Genomic DNA, 22157 nt, shown 5'->3' on the forward strand with positions numbered 1-22157 from the left:
AACAATCGTCTTGACAATTAAAATCCCACAATGGTCTACCCAGGAGTCAAATTACACCTGAATGACGAAGACAATACAAAAAGGCTCTGTTATGTTACTAAGACTATGTTCACTGTGGTGTTAAAGCGGAATTAGGTGAGCTCATCAAATGGTTAGATTCGGTGGTAATGATTGCAAACTGCATTTTGTAATTTAAGTCGATGAAAAATCCTATTATTTTCTCTTAGGGAGATTGTGAGAAATATCGCCAACTCATCGAGACTCACACGTTGATATTGTTACGATTGCAGAGTCATTGTGGGCGGCCAGTTGTATTCTCTCTTCGATTTTTTATAAAGCCCTATTGATACTTCTTTGATTCGTTGTAGAGTAGCAACGCTATAATGAATATTTCTTGAATTCCGTTTTAGACTCGAGGAATATAATGAGCAGTGGGTATACTAAATAACGGCTACCGTGAAATTTTAATTTTATTATTTCTCTATTATCACCGGTGGATAATAAAAGACTCATCTATTGTCTTATTATGTGACGGAAAATTACCTGAAGCAGCCACGCAAAATGTTTCGAATTTCGCACGAAACGACAGACGCTCCATTATGGAAGTTTGCAGTCACTTTAGATGATAGAATACAACACAATAAATTATCTGTACAACAATAATTACGTGCTTCTGCGATTTGTAGGAGAACCCACTATTTGTAGTGTTACCTATTACTATTCCATCTCACTAACTGTGCAATTTAAATTACTTCCATTCGAATTTAAATTAACTGCTGACCAATAGTGACAATATGCATCAGTTCCCACGTGAAAATAATCAAAAACTACCGTTGATTAAACGTAATAAAGAATAAGGTTTCAGTACTTAAATAAGTACCTACTAATAAAAAAAATAAAGTCTTTATCCCAAAACATTCTTGTAAAATAAAAGTTACAAAATAAATAACGAAAAATAATATAAATTTACATGTTGATTCTTGGCCCTCTCAACATTTATTTAAGCCTTCGCCTCTTAACTAAGTAAAAAATAAAATAAAAGATTTACAGAAAAAAACTTTTTACTAATAATTTTAAAAAAAAGCTGACAAATTTTTGCGCCCATTAATAAAAAAATTTCTGAAAACGCTTTTCATTTTATTTTTTAAAAACTTTTCTTTTTGAATCCGAAATTTGTTTCGTTATAAGCAGAGGTTCGGTTTAATAAAAGTAATAAACATTAGATACGTCAAATAATCCTTAGCTTCATAGTTATGCTCAAGATTAAGAAAACAACCTTCCCGTTTATGTACTAGGTACAATGAATGTTTGTTTTCAAATAAAATTTGACTTATCAAAATTTTAATTTTTAAACTAAAAATTACCACTGCCGAACTATGAGAAAAAAATAAAGCAAATTGTGCTATTTRTAATCGATTTGGCTTAATTTCAAGTCAAAAATCAACCTGAATTAAAGCTTTTAAACGAAATAAATCTTTAAATAACAGTTTTCTTCCAAAATAACGCAATTAGAGCTACTTCCAGACGATTTTTGCTTAACTTTAACGCTAGAATTATTCTAAATTAATGTATTTTACAGAAATAATTGCTTCAATCCCAATTTTAGGCTATTTTTAGTGCTATTTTTTTTAAATAGGTATGGTACTGAAAAAAATAGTACCTACTTAAAACAACTCATATTTAAAGTTTATTTCAAAATTGTATCAATCGTAAATTAAAATTTATATAATTTTGAGAGGTAATTTATTATCTACAGTTCATGTATTTGTTTGCGTTTGCAGTAAAAATAAGCGAGGGTTGCGCACCCTCGCCGTTATGTTAATACGAAATGAGTGTAAATTCCAATCGGATTGAAAAAATCTCGTCCTCATGAGTATTGGTTAGTGGCATTCAGGCAGCAATCGCATCCTTGCACACGTCCGCGAGATCCGACCCCGACGCGCGGAAGTCCATTGTGTTCGCTATTTTAATTTACAACACAATAAAAACACATGGGAAAACAGTAGACGCCATTTTAGTGATTAACTAGGGATCCTGGCAGGCACCACGTTTTGTCCATATTGCTTTTTGTTTTAATTGTGTCTTTTGTTTCGAGTCGGATTGTTTTTTGTCCGCTCTTCGTACACGAGGTGAAATTTTAATTGGGTTTCGAGTTATTCCGTTTTTCTTTTCGATTCATCACGGTCTAATTTAATTAAATTGTCTACTTTTCCAAAAGCTCTGATGCGAACGCCATTGACTATTGTTCCAAGACAACGCGTAATCTTTTTGTGTTTCATTATTTGACTGCAGCCAGAAATTAATTAATTCATTCGAAAAAAACAGGTAGAAATTTTATTTTCTAAGACCGAACCACCCTCTCGTCCCACGACACGCATGGCCAACCCCATTGGTTTAATAGCTGCAAACATATTGCTTAATTCCACGCTAGTTGCGACCGTGAATGCACCCCAGCAATGCAGGAGAGGCCCTAAGTACCCGCTAATAGCTCTTCTCCCCATTACCCCGTGCTTATGCCAGTGATTTATATCGACTTGAAAAAATATTATTTCCGCTCCTATGATTTTCAAATAATTGACATGATTTACTTTGTTAATGTGATCTTTTTTGCGAACCTTTGACGGTTTTGGGTGTTTTCGCTCGTAAATTAGGGAAGCTAAAGCTGTCAACCTAGACTTAGGCCATAAATAATAACAATGCAAAAAAGTGAACTTAAAACTGAAATGTTTCACATAAAAAATATGTAGGTACAGCAGGATTTTTTTAAACATATGTGATTACAAAATTTGCATCCATAATTCTCCCGGCTTTCGATGCAGCCAACAAGCTTGTTGATAAATATTATGAAAGCTGAAGCATTACCTACAACAATTCGCAATCGACTGCTGCCAAAAAAAGCGACAAGAATGAAACGCGACCAAAACAATGCCAGCAGGAATGTAGTCTCCCTACTATAAAAAGAAACTATCTTCATGAATCATCCGAGAGGCGGGACGATCACACAGCATTGGAAAAAACAACACACGCCCGCAATATGGCGGAGACTAACCTTACACACACCGCCAAGAAATGGTCGCTTCCTTCCAGTCTTCCACCAGCTGCCGGAGTAATCAAGAGCTATTGGAGGAACGAGTTAACACTCCGTATATGAGCAACATTCATTTCATTTTAATATAGTGACTGGGTATTTAAATGCACCAAAGATAGGGCTTGATTATTTTTTACGCGTATTGTTCTTGGAGATACATCAATAAAAGGAAGCACAAAGAAAAATAAACAAATGAATATCTGCTATTGTGTCAGCTACACAATAAATAGGCAGGACTTATTTGTTCAGGTGGTGCTAAAGAAACCCCATTATAATTGCGGCAATTGTTCGCTAACACCCTATATTACTGACTAAAATTCCTGATTTCAGAGCTGTACATTTTTAATCGAAAAAACAGAAGCAATAACATATATTACTGAATAATAAAACAATAAAAAAATGTATACTGATTAATTTTTACGATAAAAACTTATTTACTTATCAATAATACAGCGTGTTCCGTTTTTATTGTTACAAATTTAAGCAGGTGATAGAATATTCAATTTTAAGATAAAAGTTTCCTATAAACAACTTACCGTTTTTGAGTAAAATTTATGCTACAGTTAATAAAGAGGATAAAAATTAAAAATTAATTTATCGTTTAAGACGTCCGTGATTAAGAATTTCGAAAAACTGATGTTTGAATTAGTTCAGGTGTTTAAAGATTATCATCTGTACCAACTTTTGTAATTTTATCTATTCTGCAATGATGGGAAAACCCCATTAAAAAACGCATCTCTTTCAGGAGATGTAGCCCGCTTACATAACATTTTTTGATACATGTTCATAGGAAACTTTTGTCTTAAAATTGTTTAAATTTGTAACAATAAAAGCGGAACACCCTGTATATTTAATTTATTAGGTACCGTTTTAACTAAATATGTCAAAGACATTATTCACTAGAAATAACACAGAAAGTACAGACTACAGAAAGATTTATATGAAAATCAAAATCATAAAAATCAATACAGTCATCTCAGTTTCAGTTTGTGCACTACCTACATGGTGTAATTTGGGCGCAATAAGGCAGTGTAAGTCGTTCTTTAAAAGCAATCTGAAACTGAGATCACTGTAATTTAACTTTGTCATTATATTTTAGACATCCTTGAAAAAAACATTACATGCAGAACAGACCGTTGATTTAAGTTCCAGCAAAAATATCTATGATTAAATAAAATCAGATTTATGAATTTAGTATTTTGATTCGCATTTAAAGTAGACCAAGGTCAAAATTTTAGATAAATAATCATCCCGTATAAATTAAAAAAAATATTCAACTGAAAACACCCCCTTACACATTAATAAAAGTGAAGCAATTTAAAATATCTGTGATTTAAAAAAGCAGCCGTCGAATGGCAACCTCACTTTAATATAAAACTAATTGCTACTCGAGTCATTTAATGAGAGACGCCGTATATTTCGAGTGGTCGGGCACTTCCTATGTAAGCCGCCTCTCCTTAATACGTTTCATACACCACTGATTCGTAAAGTAATCTTTGCAATTTACTGAAGAACTTATGCTTTAATATTTTTCATATCATCAAAAGAATGCAACAGTTCCGGTAAAAGACGAATAAAGTCATTAAAAATAAAAACCCGGTTAAATTAGGTATAGACATTAAATAATTAAATATCAAATCAATGCCTTATTACAATCTGAAATCAGTTTTCAGCAAAAATCGTTATTTTTTCATAATAATCAAATTTTCGGAATAATTTTTACTTTTAATAAATCTTATAATTTTTTTAAACAAATGTAACTTATTAATATATAAGACATAAGGTTAAATATTCGAAGGTAAAAAAAACACAGAGTAAAAGCGTTTGGTTGCGTCCTCTAGTGGGCAATAGTAGCACCACGAGTCGCGTTTACTAAATCTTTAGCTACAGACTCCTTCCTGAAAGTAGTGTTCAATAACAGTATACTAATAACAAAAAAGTAACATTCTGTAATATAAATTTAAATGCAGAAAAATGATAACTACAAATTAAAAATTATCCGATTACTTCATTCCACAAGAAAAAAAATTTCTAAAAACTGTGCCTACGACAAAAAAATGTTAAATTGTAAAAAAATACGAAATATTATCTAAATATTTATCTGCTCTATGTTTTATTTGTAAGTTGAAATATGTAAATATTTTGTTATACATGTGATTTCTCATTTTGTCATACGAGAAAAACTGTTAACTTAACAGTAGTCAACTCTGAAATAAAGTTAATAAATTAGAAAAAAATGTTTTTAATCAAAATTCAGTTATTAATCTTTTGAATCGCGAAAGATTTAGACTGAATGAATAGAAAAAAAACTAATAAAAAATAAGCAAATACTCTGTGAAGTAAACCGAGAGAAGTATAAATGCAAAAAATCGGCTCAGTGTTTACAGAAGAAGAATCGCTATGTGGCGTCGTTCTCGAATTATTGAGTCCATCAATAAATTCACGTATTTAGGATTTGTGTGCAGTGTGTAAAGCGACGCTCGCAGTTTGTAACTAAATCCTTTCAAATGGTATATTGGATCCTGAATAGATGCGAATGTGTGGATCTTTATAAGGATGCGGTACCCACTCCATTTTTCCGAATCCTCCTACTACGACTACGTTCAAGTTTTAAAATTGAACGATTCGTTTATATTATTCTACATTATAGCAATTGCCCCTACATTTTACAAAAAAAGCAATTTTTTCCAACACTCGCCTCAAACGTTCGCGTTTTCTGCAGGAAACGATTGATAAGTTCATCTAAAAGCGACTCAGAGGAGGCGAACAATAACCCCGAAAACAGACTGTATTTTTACAAGAGAACAAGCAGATCGCCGAAGGGTATTTGACATTGATACTCGTGACTGACACTGTTTTGTTGACTCTGGACACACGCAACCACATTATTGCTGCCTCCTGTTGATTCATTCTTTCCAGTCAATAAGGCTTCCACCAATATTTGGCTATAACCTGGCCCTGGGCGAATAACCATTGTGCTTTTCAACAGACTGATCGGAGATTTTGTCACCGAAAATATTACTTTTTTTGCACTGTGAAAAGTGGAAGAATAGGCAATTGTAACATTCTTTCAAAATTTCGACTACTTTAAACCGACAAAGAACATCAATCAACCAAAAACAATACTAAAATCTTTTTAAAATATTTCATGTAACATTGATGAAAAACACCAAACTATTTTTTTTATTTTTCTGTCCAAGTATCTTAGATATTATAAAAAATAAAAAACCATAATTTTGGAAAAAATTGCAAATACATGTGTAATTGTAGTGTATTTCTAAATTTTTTTTTAAATGCAACCAAAAATACTAGACCTGTGATTAAAAAAAAATAATACAGATTGAATTTCGCTAAAATTCCATTTTAAACTATTATTATTCAAACAATCAGAAAGTAGATCTTTATGTATGGGAAGTGTGGTAAAAAGGCCGTGACCACTGCTAATTTTCCCTATCCACTAAACTGCATCAGACATCTTGTCCCCGAAACATTAAAGAGATTAGAAATCAAGTTGTAAAAAAACTGATCCAAAATAAAAAAAATAATGGCGAAAAACAGCTAATAATCCAGAAAACGAAAAGTTTATTTACAAAATGCATTAAATTCCGATAATTTTGACGCTGCTGATCTAAAATAGTACATTACGTTATTGAGAGTAAAACTGGTTGTTAACGTAGCAAAGCTATAAACGTTTATTTATAATAGTTCAGCTGAGCCACATAAAACTTACTGTTACTTCGAATAAGATATACTATTTTATTCGCAAACATATTTACATCGAAAATAAAAAGCAACAAGCAAGTAAATGAACAAAATAATCAGGACGATTTACAATTCATAAAATCATAACAACGCTTAACAAACATCATCATCATGCGTCAGTATCGAAATTTGTATTGAGATTCTCGAAAGTGTTTATTAATTTAACTAATTTGACTAATTTAAATAGGAAGACTAGTGCACTTAGTAGTGCAAAATACTAAATGCTGTTGATCTACAATGTACTTCTCCAGAAATTGCTGAAGCAGCAACAGAGGCAAGAAAGAAAGCAACATTGGTAAATGTCAATAATGTTATGATAAAAGTAAAAACGCTTAAGCAAAAAAACAAAATGTTTACCCCGTATCTGAAAAGTAAAACTTTTACTTATGACATTTAGTAATAAAAGAGATAGAGCTTGTTCCAAATCTGGTGGCAAACTGACGTTGTCAAAAATGACTGAATTTTGACACTAAACATGTTTACTATTAAAAAAAATATTGTTCATAGGCGTCGTATGAAATAATATTTCAAAACCACTGTTATTCTTTAAAAAATTATAATAAGCAGGTACTCGTACATAAGATGAAGAATGATGAACAAATTATTAAATTGTTAACACATGAAAAAAATTTTCAAAAATTATATTCCTAACAAACTTTGTCTTCAAAATTTTTAGAGAAAAAAAGTACGCCCATGTATTTTTTTATCTTAACTAAGTGAGCGGACTCCAAGTGTCTTTTCTGTCATTGTCAGTTCGCCACCAGATATGGAATAAGCTCTACATAATTTTCGTGACCTTTGCGGAAAAAAAACAAATTTGATACATTTTTTTATTTTTCCTACGACTAACAAAAAGTAAGTTTTTCCACCCATATCGCAGAAAGGTACAAATTTTAGTTCCTTTATCTGACTAAATTACCAATATAATATATGTAACTTCTTAAGAAGGTAAAAATTCTATCTACCTCATAGAAACGCAAAAAAACATGCTGTTAGATTTAATGGCAAAACTGAAATTATAAAATTTGAAGTTTTTCTTGACAGATCATAGAAAAAATGACATATATTCCAATAGAGGAAAGTGTCTTTTCCGCGCTGCGAGCGTATGGGAGAAAAGGAAACACTTTCCTCCCTTGCAATACAAATTACTATACATATACAGCGTTTTTATTGTTACAAATTAAAACAGGTGATAGGATATTCAATTCTAAGACAAAAGTTTCCTATAAACATGTATCGAAAAATGCTTGGTAAGGGAGCTACATCCTCTGAAAGGGGGCTTATAGGTTTTTGCTAATATTTCAGAAACCATTTAAGATAAATTTACAAAATTTGGTACAGATGATAATCTTTATACACCTAAACGAATTCAAACATCAAATGTCAAAATTTCTAATCAGGGGCGTCCGAAACTGGTGGAATTTAGGGTAAAAAAATACCCTATCTATTTTGGCTTTAGTTTCTTTAGTTATGCATTGACCAAAATGGTGGTCACTTTGAACAACTCCTTTAGATTTAGGCAAATTCATTTAATTAAAGTTATTACTGTAATGTAATGTTAATTAGTTGAGGATGTTTAAAAAATATGAATTTCTTGCTTTTATTATTTTGTAAATTCTGATTTATTTGAATGTTGTATTGGTATGTAACATAAATTTTAAATTAATTTTATTCAAAAACAATAAGTCCTATAGACACAAGAGACACTTTTCTGTGATAAACTATCGAACTTAAGATTTTGTTGCTGAAAGTGCCGAGAAACTAAAGCCAAAATAAATAGGGTATTTTTTTACCTTAAACTCCCCCAGTTTCGTACGCCCCTGATAAAAAATTTTGACATTTGATGTTTGAATTCGTTTAGGTGTATAAAGATTATCATCTGTACCAAATTTTGTAATTTTATCTTACATGGTTTCTGAAATATTAGCAAAAACATATTAGCCCCCTTCCAGGGGGTGTAGCTCTCTTAACAAGCATTTTTCGATACATGTTTATAGGAAACTTTTGTCTTAGAATTGAATATCCTATCACCTGTTTAAATTTGTAACAATAAAAACGGAACAGCCTGTATACAACCTAAATCAAAGGCTGTACCAAGTGCAAGTGTAATTAGTATTTTTAGTTTCCTTTTCCCTTAAATATGCATATTATTGGTTAATGAGAAAAAAATAACTTTTATGACACAAGTCTCAAAAAGTATTAACCATAGAATTATAAATCTAAATGCAATTTTTCATGTTACTATTAATATAAAAAAGTTTGTTGCACATACACTAATCACAACGAACAGAATAGTTATATCAGCGATCTATTCCAAATAAAAAATGCAGCATCAGTAAAAATAATCATTTTGATAACAATGCTCGCTTGATTGTATACGTATAATTCTATCATTACCCTTTTAGTTAATATTAACTCTATTGTAAAGTCAGCATTGTTATTCAGGCGGCAAGTGCAACCTCCAAAGAACAATATTGATACAGAATTACTTAATATATCAATGTCTGATCACTTATCCTTACTTCTGATTGTTTACTGTTGTCCCTCCTAATAAAGCTTGATCGACATTCAATAATCCTCATCGATACAATTATTATTCAACATTTTTTCACCGCATTCTTTAATATATATATATTCTTCTTCTCGGGTCATTCACAATATAACATTAAATCCAATTATATACAGTATTGCAACTACCGCAAATGAAGGCAATAAATTGATTCGATATTTGCGATAAATAATGTAAAATCAAAATTCCATTCGTGTGTGAGCAATTGAATGGTTGTAAATTGTCGTCACTGGGCTGTACTGTTTGTCACAGCCTACTGTATTGTGCGCGATACAAAAACAAATTGACATTGCAAAAACCGTCAATTGTCTCACCAATCAAGCCCCATTGTGTATTCAATGCCTATTTAATCGCAGAGGATGGTAAAGGGTGGATCTCACATATAGGATCCGATATTCCGGCACCCGACGAGATCAATCCCCTGTTCCACCCCTGTCGACTTATATAATTGAAAAATACAATACCCTGAGTATCTGCAATTAGCAAGAAAGGAGGCAGATAAAGCATTAAAAATTAAAAGTTCTATATACAAATGTGCTTTCATCCACTTCTCAATTTTCTGAAAAAAAGTCTTTGATAAGTGAAATGATAATTAGAGACAGAAAAATCAGTGCTTTTGGCGGTAATAAACGAGTGCGCTTCGCGGTTAACAAAAAGAAGCCAAAAGCTCAAATCCGCTTTCAGCCGACATAAAAGTCACAATTCCAAATGGGATTTGTAAAGTTTACGATATTATTCCTGCGCCATTCTCGCTTATAGAAAGTATTATCAAGATCTCGCCAAGTTTGGCCTTTCAAAAGAAACCATCGTTCAAAGAGTATTGGAAAAATTGGGCCAACGTGAAAAAAGAGAAATGGTAGTTATACTGCCATCCAGATTTATTGAAGCGATTTAAATGCAGGACGGTCGGGCTTATCATAAAAGTGGCAACTTGCGAAATAATTGAAGTTAACAGACCTTTACTTAGTCTCCCTTATACCTACCTACCTAATTATAAAAATTATTAAAATTGTGAATTGACGATTTCAAAACTATTTTTATATATATTTTATCTTCTAATCAGTTACAAGTACCTTATACTTTACACAAAAGCAAAGTATTAATTTCGCAAAAAAATAAGTGAATTCGAAAAAATATGAAAATTTATTCCTCTAAAATGTTTCAAATGTTGAATGAGATAAAAAATAGTTGCGCTTATAAACATATTTACAATAATACTTACCTTTACAGGGTGAATATAAAGTATGAAACCAAGCGTTTTTTAAAATCGTTTGCCTCCCGAAAATAATAGTTACATTTTAGAGTAGGTAATATAAAAAATATGATTGTATTTTGAAAACAAAATTTTGTTTTGTTTTTGAGTTATGCGATTTTTTGTCAAAATTGCATTTTTTTTAAATTAAATATAAAGTAGATGGTTGTAATCCTTAGATCATGATCTAAGTTATGGTTATGCATAACCTTTATGAGAAATATGGTTGTATAGTGGGTTGCTACTTAATTTTTTTTTTGTAAAACTCAAAAATAAAACATAATTTCGAAAAATTTTATTCTTTATAAAACATCACATTTTAGTACCTACTTTATTATTTATCAATTAGTTTTGCCAAGAAATAAATAGCTTAAAAAAACGTTTTGTCCCATACTTTTTATTTTTTACCTGGTATGTATCTTTAAACAAATACAGGCTGAAATTATTAAGTATACACCACCTAAAAAAAATAAAATCGTTGTCTCATCTCAATTGGATCACAATGTATGCACATACAACAATCATACAGGGTGATTCTTAAATAGACCGACAAAATTTTATCCTTGGTAGTATCAAATGAAAACATGCTGGAAAAAATATTTAAAAAATTCTTTGTTTAAACATTCTCCAAATAAAATTTATTAAAGTTATTTTCAAAGTAAAGTGTACGCCACTGATGTGTTCGTAAATAGCACCGCCTCCTTAATCAAATGTATCAATATACCGCCTGGGCATTTCGTAAAAAATGCATTGGAGCAGTGATTCCGATTTTTTCTTAGTTACGGGGGTTACTAAAGAAAAACTGAATAATTTTTAATTATTAACGAAAAATGACGCAATTAATAAATGCTGTGAAGGAAGGATACAACAAAACTAGATACGCCAGGGAGAATTGATATTATGAGATTGAACCCTTTAAGCTAAAAAACTGGATTTGTCAAAAATTTTCCCCAGATTAAAGCGCCAACGGGAATCACTTGAACTCAAAAAATGCCCAGGCGAGAAAAGGATTATTTCTATGGAGACGGCGATGGTAAATAGTATTAGAACATGTAGTGGAAACCATGGTATTAACTTGATGAAAATGTACTTGATCATTGCAACAATTCATAAACGCCGTAAGTGGCACGGATCAAGGGGGTTTTGCCTCTAATTATCCTTGGGAAGCTGTGATAAAATTTTCGGTCTATTTAAGAATCACTCTGTATTTATAGGTATGCATCTACATAAAAAACAAAATATCTTATAGTAGAATATTTGCACTAAACAAACACAATCCAAAACTTAGATGCTTTTCTGAAACGCACTATCAAGAGTTTATTATATTTCCAAATATTTTTTCGGTTTCATTCTATTGAGAACCTACTGACTATACATTAAAAAATATATTAAATAAAGTGTACAAATTTGCTCTTTACTTTATGTTAAAAACATTCTATACCAGGATCAAATAACAGAAAAATTGTCACAGATTGAGGCATTGACAAACGTCAAACAAATTAATTCTGTAAAAATATTGAATTTTTTAATGAAAAATTTAACAAACCATTTCTTAAAGAAAATTATTCATTAATAATGACATTGACAAAAGAACAAATCATTATTAACTTAATATTTTTTTAACTGTTTTTTCAAAATAAAATTAATTAACATAATTTTTGAACGAAATAGGTTTTCTCTATTTTAAACTAGATTCTATGTAAAACAACAAATGAATTAAACTATTGTTTATTTGCGAGAAGAAAAATTAATTCCACGTGTGCCTTTACCACGAGTGGTGTAATTCTTTGAGTAGAAGCGAAATTAAAATTTAATTCAGAATTAGGTAAACTAATTCGAATTAAGTTGCCATTTATTTTGCATTGACAAACGTCAAATTTAAAATTTAATTGCGATTAACACGTTCTGTAAACCGGCCCTAAGTTTTCTATTAGTTGTGCAATTGTCATTAAAAACGAATCAAAATTATTTATTTAATTAAACCAGGAAAAAACGGCAAAATTATTTCAAATATTTTAGTTCTGCTTTTATTTTTTGATAATTGTAATACTTTTAAATTAAATAAAAACGTTTAGTTTTATAAAAACATAATTTAACAAAAACCAGTTCTTAAAGAAAATTATGCATTAATAATAAAATTAAATTAAGTAACATAATCTTTGTACGAAATAGGCTTTCTCTATTTTAAACTTGATTTTATGTAAAATAAATAATTTATAAAATAATTTTATTTTGAAACACTTAAAAATATATTAAATAAATAATTATTTGTTTTTTCGTCAATGTCAATTAATGCATAATTTTCTTCAAGAAATAGTTTGTTAAATTTTTCATTAAAAAAATTACATTTTCATTTAACTTGACTTTTGTCAATGCAAAATAAATGGCGACTTAATTCGAATTAGTTTAATAATTGTGAACTAAATTTTCATTTCGCTTTCTGTAAACCGGCTCCTAAAGGAATTTATCTTGAAACTACGTCAAGTTTGCAATCCGATAATTTACGATCCTGCCTGCTTGCGGTTGGAAGGGTCGGCATCCACGGCAGGGGCTGGTTTATTGAAGCGTCATTTTCACTTTGTTCGATTGTACCTATGTAGGTATATACCTACTCAAAACTATCTTAAATTCTTAAAAACCATCTGAAAACGACAATTTTTTTAGCAACTTAAATATTTTGAGTTATAACAGCAAAAATTTATTTGTTAATATTAATTAAATTTTTGATGTTTTTTTTTTCTGTAAAAAAAATACTCAAAATCAAAAAAATATCAAAAATTTGATTGAAAGCATCGTTATTCTACAAATTAATATTCGTTATGATTTTCTAATAAATTAAGTAAGTAGTACTACAGTATATTTGATGTGCCTGATGATGCCATAGGGCGAAACCGGTCGCAATCTTCTAATAAATTGTGCAGCAGTATACCTATCTATTGGCTCTATTACTTATAAGCATGGGCGCCCACAGGGGGGAGGGCAGTGGGGGCCGTTGCCCCCCCCCCCTGGGACAATAGTGGTTGCTATTTTATATAAAAAAAGATTTTTTTTGATGTTTCACAAACTCGTTCCAACTTAAATTTTCATGAACGAAATAAGAAACTACTATTTACATTTTTATCACGAACTGAGTGATATAAAAACAGACGAATAAAATTGTTATTATTAATTTCGACTCTTTTTTTGTCCCCCCCCCCCCTGACCATAATTTCTGCGGGCGCCCATGCTTATAAGTCGGTACAGACTTGATATTTCTGATGAAATATTTAAAACATGATTAGTGATTATTTATTGTGAATATGAGAAAAAAACATTTCATTTAAATCTACAAGAAATCCATTAAAAATAAATAAAGATAATAATATTATTCTCATGCGAAAAGTTAATATCGTAAAATGTATTATTTTATCCCCTATACTAAGTACCCCCATCAAGCTTGTTTCAAAGTTCATTTTCAGGAGACTTCAGTCTTATAAGATATACTGATATCATTAGAAGATATCTCAACCAATCCGAAACAAACTAGGCGGAGTTTAAACAATCGATGTGTGGTGGGAGACCATCCTATGGCGACAGCAACAAGTGTTCGAGAATTCAAACCTGAGAAAATAAACCACTAATCCAATTCTTGTGTTCGAGGCCTATTAAATCCGGTTGCAGATTCAATTTAGCTAAACGGAAATTAAACTGTCGTTTGTAATTTCACACAACGTTTAGTTATTAACCTCGCACCAATTTCCTAATGACAGGCAGGTATAAATATTATTTATTTATCTATTTGTTTTCATTTCTTCATGCACCAGCATTTACGTGTGCACTTTTTAATTATACTTAATAATTTGAATAATCCTAAATGTGATAAAACGTTATCAATTAAAATTACAATAATTTTGTGTGATTTGTAAAAATATTTGGTTTGTTCAAGGCAAATGAGCAATTTTTAAGCTTCATTGTATCGTTTATCTATTATCTGCGGCGGGATTGGAACCCAAAATTTGTATAATTCACGCGCATAACACGCCCCTTTTCATGCACTTCCCTCCACCCTCCTAAATCAACAAGCTCGGGGAAGTGTTTTCAGATCACAGCGTGGTGTCAGTTCATCTCAACCACAACCCAGTGCAAGTTAGAAAACGATCTTATAACAAACAATCCCACTTGTGTCAAAATAATGCCCTGAATTATCGTGACATTTGTAAAAATTTTAGTGAGTCCAAAAATGTCCTCACCGAAACCCATCCATCATGGTCAAGAGCACATCAAGCGGCCCATGAACGCGTTCATGGTATGGTCACGAGGACAACGCCGTAAAATGGCCCAAGAAAACCCAAAAATGCACAACTCCGAAATTTCCAAACGGTTGGGTGCGGAATGGAAACTACTAAGTGAGTCAGAGAAAAGACCCTTCATCGATGAAGCCAAGCGATTGAGGTAAGAGTTTTTTAATTCAAGGTGGAGGTTCCCACATGTATTATTTGAGGGGGTAAATAAAACCGCCCTCCTCATCTCAATAAACAGAGATTTTGGGTGATTCAATATTACAAAGCAGGTCGTCTGTTTTACAAAAGATAACAGAGTGCCCTATGAAAACCAGCCTTATTCCTCCTTTTATAAGGGGTGGATTAAGTCGTGGCATATTAATAAAGTCATAACGAGGTATTATAGGGTGGCATTTCTCTATTTTACGGATTAAATTTAAACAATGCTTGTGTAAACGCTAGGGTGAGTTGAACGTAATCGGTCAATCAAAAATAAACATTTTTTCCTATTGAATGAGTTAATCTTGCAGTATATTAAAGTTTTGTGTATTTTTTATTATTATGAAATCAACAATAACATTGTGTTTGTTGTGTGTATTCCCAAGACAAGGTGTTTGTTGAGTGATAAAGAGAAGAATGAACATTTATATATCTTACAAAGACGTCTATTATCTAATATACACAAGCTCTGTACATTTTCAAAAATATACCTACAAGGAACCGTGAATCAACGATTATTTCAGGTTTGTGTAGTATATAAATACGGAAATGGTTATCAGTAGTTGGGCGCGATGATAAAGTACTTAGGTGATATTTGCTCAGGTTTAGATCAATTTCATTTACACTATAGAATATTTCGAATGTAAATATTGAAGATGATTGTTTTGTTTAAAGAACCGTCTCATATTATTTTCTCACTTTCCAAATTGTAAATATATAAATTTGAAACGAAATCTTATCAGTTTAATTCACGTCAATATTTAAACCGAAAATTTTAACGTTGGTATTAGCTTCAAGAATACAACATATTTAATTCAGTATTGCATTATTTTATTTTATTCTTAAAGGCATTGCATTTCGGTATTTACTAAGTTATTACAGATAGCAAATGATAAAAAATATTATTGAATAAAACTAAAAATGTAGGTATACCTACTAAAAGCAATAAATATTTTTTTCTGCAAAAGCAAATAAAAAGTTTATAGTTATTAACGTCATAAGGCCAATATACAGCAAATAATAGACCATAAGATTGAAGATTGTAAAATCAAGACAAACCCGAGATTTTACCAGAGTTGGTCAATTCGACCACCAAATAAATTTAATCCTCTTCCGGCAAAAATTACTATTAATCGCGTCTGTTATTTCGTTATTTCCGTTCAATACTTTCCGTGATTGTAAAATATTTTTACAAAATTATTCAAAATCATATCTAATGTCAAATTTGACGCAAGTAGCCTTTTGAGTGTGCTTTTTGTATAGCACCATCCGTTAACGGCTTTTAACGACCAAGGGTGGTTTGCACCAACACTATCTAAATTCAATCTCTGATTAAAAACAATTTTAACTATGATAATAACAATGGTTAAAAACTAGTGTTGGTGCAACCCACTCCAAGACTGTTATCGTTGCCATAACAAGCATGGAGGCACTACCTATAGATACGATCAAATAACAATCAATCACAGTTGTATATGAATAATTTTTAAGTAGTTTTGTGTTTCACTATTCAAAAAACTATCACAACCATAAAATATAATATCTATACATAACTTGAAGATACTTGGCAGTTGGTATACGAAATTTATTATAATCCGACTTTGTTGTCATAAGTAATAAATAGGTACTTAATTAGTTCTATTTGTTATGCAAAAAAATATTTAATTAAAATTTTCTGAATAGCTATTTCAAGCAGTCATACTGAAAGAAAAAACTGTTCATTCGTTTGTTTCTTGGTGAAAATATTGAAATTGTTAATGATGATTTTTAAAGTCATCTTTCGTAACGTTTGTGGCACAGTCCACAATTTTCACATAAAGCTGCTGCCACATTTTTTAAAATTTTGTTCAATTTATTAACACATTTTTTTCAAGCTTCAATAACTTAAGAAAAACTTCTCTTTAATATCGATTTGAGACTGGTTGTTGCTGCAAAACTTTGAAAAAAAAAACTTTGAACTTCGATACATTATATTACTGCTACTATAATTTTAAAACTAAGTACTTATATCTCGTTCCATAGCTATCGACACACTGGCAACGTCGCAACGACGTTTTTTGCAGTAAAATAGGTCAGAAACATTTGATTTCTGTGTAAAAGATCTGTGTTACAACTGAACACTACAGTGACAAATTTTGAGCCAGAAAGTTCCACTATTTCATACAGAAAAAAATATTGTAAAAAGTGACAAAAGTGGCGATAGCTATGGCACGAGATACAGACTGTCCCACGAGTAACAACGAGCTTAAATTTTTTTGACGCAATCAATATTACATTTCAAAAGTTAAAACTTTAGTAAATTTGGTGAAATTTACTAAAATGTTTAGCAATAACGAAAAGACCGATACAATTCTCATTTATGGAGAATACCTACTCTAAAAACGATTCGTATTACGCTGCACGTGCGATATCCAAAGACGGACTCGGGGTATAAACTCTGTCAAAAATGAAAATACAATCACTATGTTTTATTAATTAAAACCAAATACATATTTTAATATCCACGTTATCTTCGAAATGTAATATTAGTTGCTTCGAAAATTTTTTCAGACTTATAATTACTCAGGTAAATTAATCAAATGTAAATAAAAAAAATTGAAAAACTTAACCAAAGTACAATTCATTAAACTTATTTATTTAATACAAATAATAAAATTTTCCCTTTTTAAACATACCTACCTTTTTATGTATAAACATGTTGTCTGGGTTGTAACCCAGACAACAAGTGCATGTTTTCAACTGTTTATTCAAGAGAAATAAAAATAAAACAACAGTAAGTTATATTCAAATAAGCCTTGACTTATTTATTAAAATAAAACCATTTCTCATAACTCGCTCAGAAAAAGCATGAAAACGAAACCCAAATGTACATAATTCATTTCCGGGTCTGAGCCTCTTAAGAAGCATATAAAACGTAACTTGTTATCAGTTCTATTTACATATTCCAAAAGTCGTTTTGTTCACAAGCCACCCCAAAACACCGGATATTTGTTTATGCCCCTTTCTTTATCTTCATTGTAACGTAGAACGGCGAGATTTTTAAGTAAATTTCATATTGCAAGCATTTTATCACAATCTCACATTTTTCCGTAAATTATTCGACAAAGAGTGTTCTTTGTCACGTTTATAAAAATATTTGTAAATGTAATAGGACACTAGTTCGAAGCTTGGAATTCTAACAATACACTATCTAACCCAACATATTCAGCTGGCGACAAAAGATAATGCTTCCATTGTAAAGACACATTGAGTACCTCCTGTGATCCTATTCATAGGGAGATTGTCTCGGCTCGCGCTCTGTCTCCAATCCCCTCAACTACAATGCCTCTTTCACGCGCCACCTCCTTTTGTTCTATCCGAGCAATTGGAGTATTTACCTCCACCGACGCTCCCAGAACGAAAACAATGGCTTGATGTTACACGATGACAGAAAATGCTACACCAATACCAAGCCAAAATTTGGTAAAAAGTAAAAAATCACCCACATAATGCAAATCATCAAAGATGTTTCAGTCTTACAACAAAAAAATACCATTCTTGATTTTGATCTCAAAAACAATTTTAAAAAACGATTAGGTACATAGCACTTTATCTTTCACTAGCTATTTGTTTTCTGAAAGCAAACGGTCTAATTATAAAAAAAAACTTGATTCATGAACTTTGTCCACCGTATATTTCTAAAATATAGTCCAAAAAGAGATGGTAAAAACTAGTCAAAACTACAGAAGAGTAAAGTTTTACTTTTTTTTGAACTTATTAAATAAATTAAAAATACACAATTTTCTAAAAGTACAAATTTATTGCAGAGCCCTCCACATGAAGGAACATCCTGACTACAAATACCGTCCACGAAGAAAGCCCAAACCCCTCCTCAAGAAAGAACCAAAATTCGGCTTCTCAATATCGCCACTAATCTCGCCACCCATGGACGGCCAGAGCATACCAAGATCCATGGTTCCTCCCATCTCCGTCGCCACAAGCCTTCCATCCCTCCTTTCGCACCATCATCCCGACCAAGACCCCCTAAAAATCCCCCGAACTCTCTTCCCTCCACTCCCTTACTTGTACCCTTTTCGGCACCCGGAAGAATCCAAATTCGCCGCTGAACTAGCCCTCCTGTACAGTAACAGCCACCTATACCCCCCGAGCATCAATTGGCCCCTCAACAATCTGACAAGCAACGTCAATGGTCCTTGTAACATTTGCCCTCCCGCGTTTCCCCGCCGAACTCCCAGTCCCGAGGCCATGAAAAGACCCGTCTGCGTCATAATGAAAAACGACGAATTTCGAAACGAAACCATTCCTGCAGGCCACGTTATATGAAAACCACTTCCGGTTCTTCCGGAAAGGTTGAACCTAGGAACTTGGTTTAGTGATATAGCGAATTTAGCTACTAGTTCGGTAGGATCAGCACCGCAAACGACGAATTCTTTGAATGTGGGCCAAGATGGTGCCTCCGGGAGGGATAGTTGCAGTCCGGGAGCTTTGAGTGACAAAATCAGTTCTTATAATAACTAAAGTTTGTTGTGTGATACGGTGTCTAATTTACGCAAAGTTTATTGAATTTTAAAGATAATAGAAATATAATTATGTGTTATATGAGAATTAAGATAATTGTGCGGTTTTAGTATTTTGCAGGGTTGGTGCAATTACTTTTTATTTAGATAAACGTTTTCATGTTGATCATTAATAGAATTTGATTGAATTGATTTTGTTTTATTGCGATTTTTCCTGTTTGTTACGTTTGGATTATTTTGTTATAACAAGATGTAAACAGATATGTTTGTTATTTTTGTTCTTTGGGTCCCAATAGAGTGTAGCATCAATGAAATAAATGTAATAAAATTGTTACGTACTAGAAAAAATAAATTTTTTCAAGACTTTTGTTTTTTTTATTTATTAAGAAATACATTTATATTATTACTTATCTAACAAAACCAATAAACAATATAAATGCTTAAATTAAGAAGCAATATTTTAGTGGAATTCTTGCAGAAATAGTACAAAGAGAGAAAATAATAAAACAATAGTAATTATGTATTGCCATCAATAATACATGACACGTCAAAACAATTAGTACACAATAACAAAAGAAAATACATTAAAAAAAAGTCCAAAAACTATTCAAATTTATAGAACAAATTATTCTTCAGCAGAATTCAGACATTTTTGTAGACTTTTTCACAGTTTAACTGGTTCAGGTAGCGTATTAAACATTTTGGTGGTGATTAGCAGTTGACGTTAGCGATTGCTGTTTCATATTAGATGATAGATCAGCGTTTTTCAGCTTCTCTTGTCTAGAGACACAAAATAGACAGATAATCAAAGAGTCAATTAATTTCACGTCAAAAAATTAGTTTATTTATACAAAAAACACATTTAAAAACTAATTTCTTCGAGGAGGATAGATACTTTTGTTTGCTAGTTACCAACTTGTGTTTTTTTTTTCTCAAGATAAAATTTATATATTTTATTTTGTACTCAATGTTAAAGAATGCTTTTATCTACTAATTTCAGTAGATAAAGTAGTCTTTTATCGTCTAATGAAATAAAGTAATTATTATCTACTGAAATTCTGGTAGATGAGTACAAAATAAAACGAAATATTATACACGACGATAAAGATTGTTTATCTACTCGTGAAAAAAAGTCCACTTGTGACTTCGTCACTCGTAAACTTAACCTTTTCACTCGTAGATAAACAATGTCTTTATCGTCTTGTATAATAAATAACTATTTAAAGCTTGTTCTCTTACTCTGATGTAGTCGTATAGTTTTTGTAATAGTACTTTATGATTTACGCAGTCAAAGACTTGGTATAAATTTAGACAGATTACTCCCATTTTTTTTGACTACCTATGAATTGATTACTTCTTCAATACCCCAGACAAAGCTGCAATTTTTATTGCCTTGCCGATGTTAATAAAAGTTAATGTTGATATTAAATATTGCTTTGTTCTTATTTCGCAGCTGCCTCCATGTACATACCTACAGTTACGACAGTTTGTTTTGCTTTTTGCATTATTTGTCTTCTCTTATTGTGTTAAATTGTGTTCTGTATTTTGTGATAAAAATATTGTTAGTTCATTTTCCTTGCGCTCTACGCTAATAATACACCCCAGAATAGAAACTCTTGAATGTGTGCTAGAGATTCCCAATGAATATAGTCTTTGTACCGATTCATTCGGTCGTTACAAATAAAATAGGATTATTTTCACACATGTCGAGTTCGTGTGTATATTGTTGGAAAAATCAATGGTAGGGGTAAACGAATTATTTTTTCCAAATTGTTTCAGAATCCGTATTTAAATTGTTACGATAAGCCCACACTCCCAACCGCTCTGTAAGTTAATTACTTGCGACAACTTGGGTAATTTGTAACAATTAAAAAGTTTTGTTTGCGTCTTGGCATCTGATACACCACAGTGTACAAAGTTTACATATGCTAATTATAAGTTGGCGTTGTTAGGAAATGATACTTAATTACCAGCTAAATGAACTATAAATCTCCGTTACTTTGAAAAGTTTAAGTGGAATCAGTTGTTTACTCCGGAATATATGCAGACAGATATGAGCTCTTCGCTAACGCTCTTACACTGTTACCAACTACATTGTGCAAACTGTATCTTAATAATAATTTAAAAAAAGACCCTTTTGCAAAAATGTTAATGTAAAGCAGCACAATTTTGAGTATTTGACTGCAAAAATTAATTTCTAATTTGTGAATTTCATAAGGAATAGCTTTTGACTTTACAGTGTAGTCTATTAAAATCCTTGATTATTCGCTTGATAATGTTTTCCTTATTAAATTTTGTAAGCGACCCTAATGACGTTCTGATACGTTTAAGATGCTTTAATTATCATGCAAATAATTGGGTTACACATCATTTAATATTGTTCACTTTATCAACAAAGTTTGGGAAATGAAGTTCTTCAAACATTCAATTAGAGATTCCAGATATACTCCTTGAACAACAGTGAAACCTTGCATATGATTCACATATTCAA

At 31.4% G+C, this 22157-nt stretch overlaps 1 protein-coding gene across 2 annotated transcripts; it reads left to right on the plus strand.

The window, feature by feature from the left end:
• Window positions 1-14291: 14291 nt before the first annotated feature.
• LOC123012441 (transcription factor Sox-21-A-like) lies at window positions 14292-20030 on the plus strand. Of its 2 annotated transcripts, XM_044410355.1 has the most exons (3): window positions 14292-14424; window positions 14880-15102; window positions 18956-20030. In XM_044410355.1, exons 2-3 carry the CDS (start codon window positions 14891-14893, stop codon window positions 19470-19472), a joined length of 729 nt encoding a protein of 242 aa, XP_044266290.1. In that variant the 5' UTR covers window positions 14292-14424; window positions 14880-14890; the 3' UTR covers window positions 19473-20030. The 2 variants fall into 2 exon arrangements, with proteins under 2 accessions (XP_044266290.1, XP_044266289.1); XM_044410354.1 differs by lacking the exon at window positions 14292-14424 and having other exon boundaries at window positions 14707-15102.
• The last annotated feature ends 2127 nt before the right edge of the window (window positions 20031-22157 follow it).

This window comes from Tribolium madens, unplaced genomic scaffold, assembly GCF_015345945.1.
Source record: "Tribolium madens isolate multiple individuals breed KSU strain unplaced genomic scaffold, Tmad_KSU_1.1 Scaffold_96;HRSCAF=242;Tcas5.2_LG5, whole genome shotgun sequence".
NCBI classification, from domain to species: Eukaryota; Metazoa; Arthropoda; class Insecta; order Coleoptera; family Tenebrionidae; genus Tribolium; species Tribolium madens.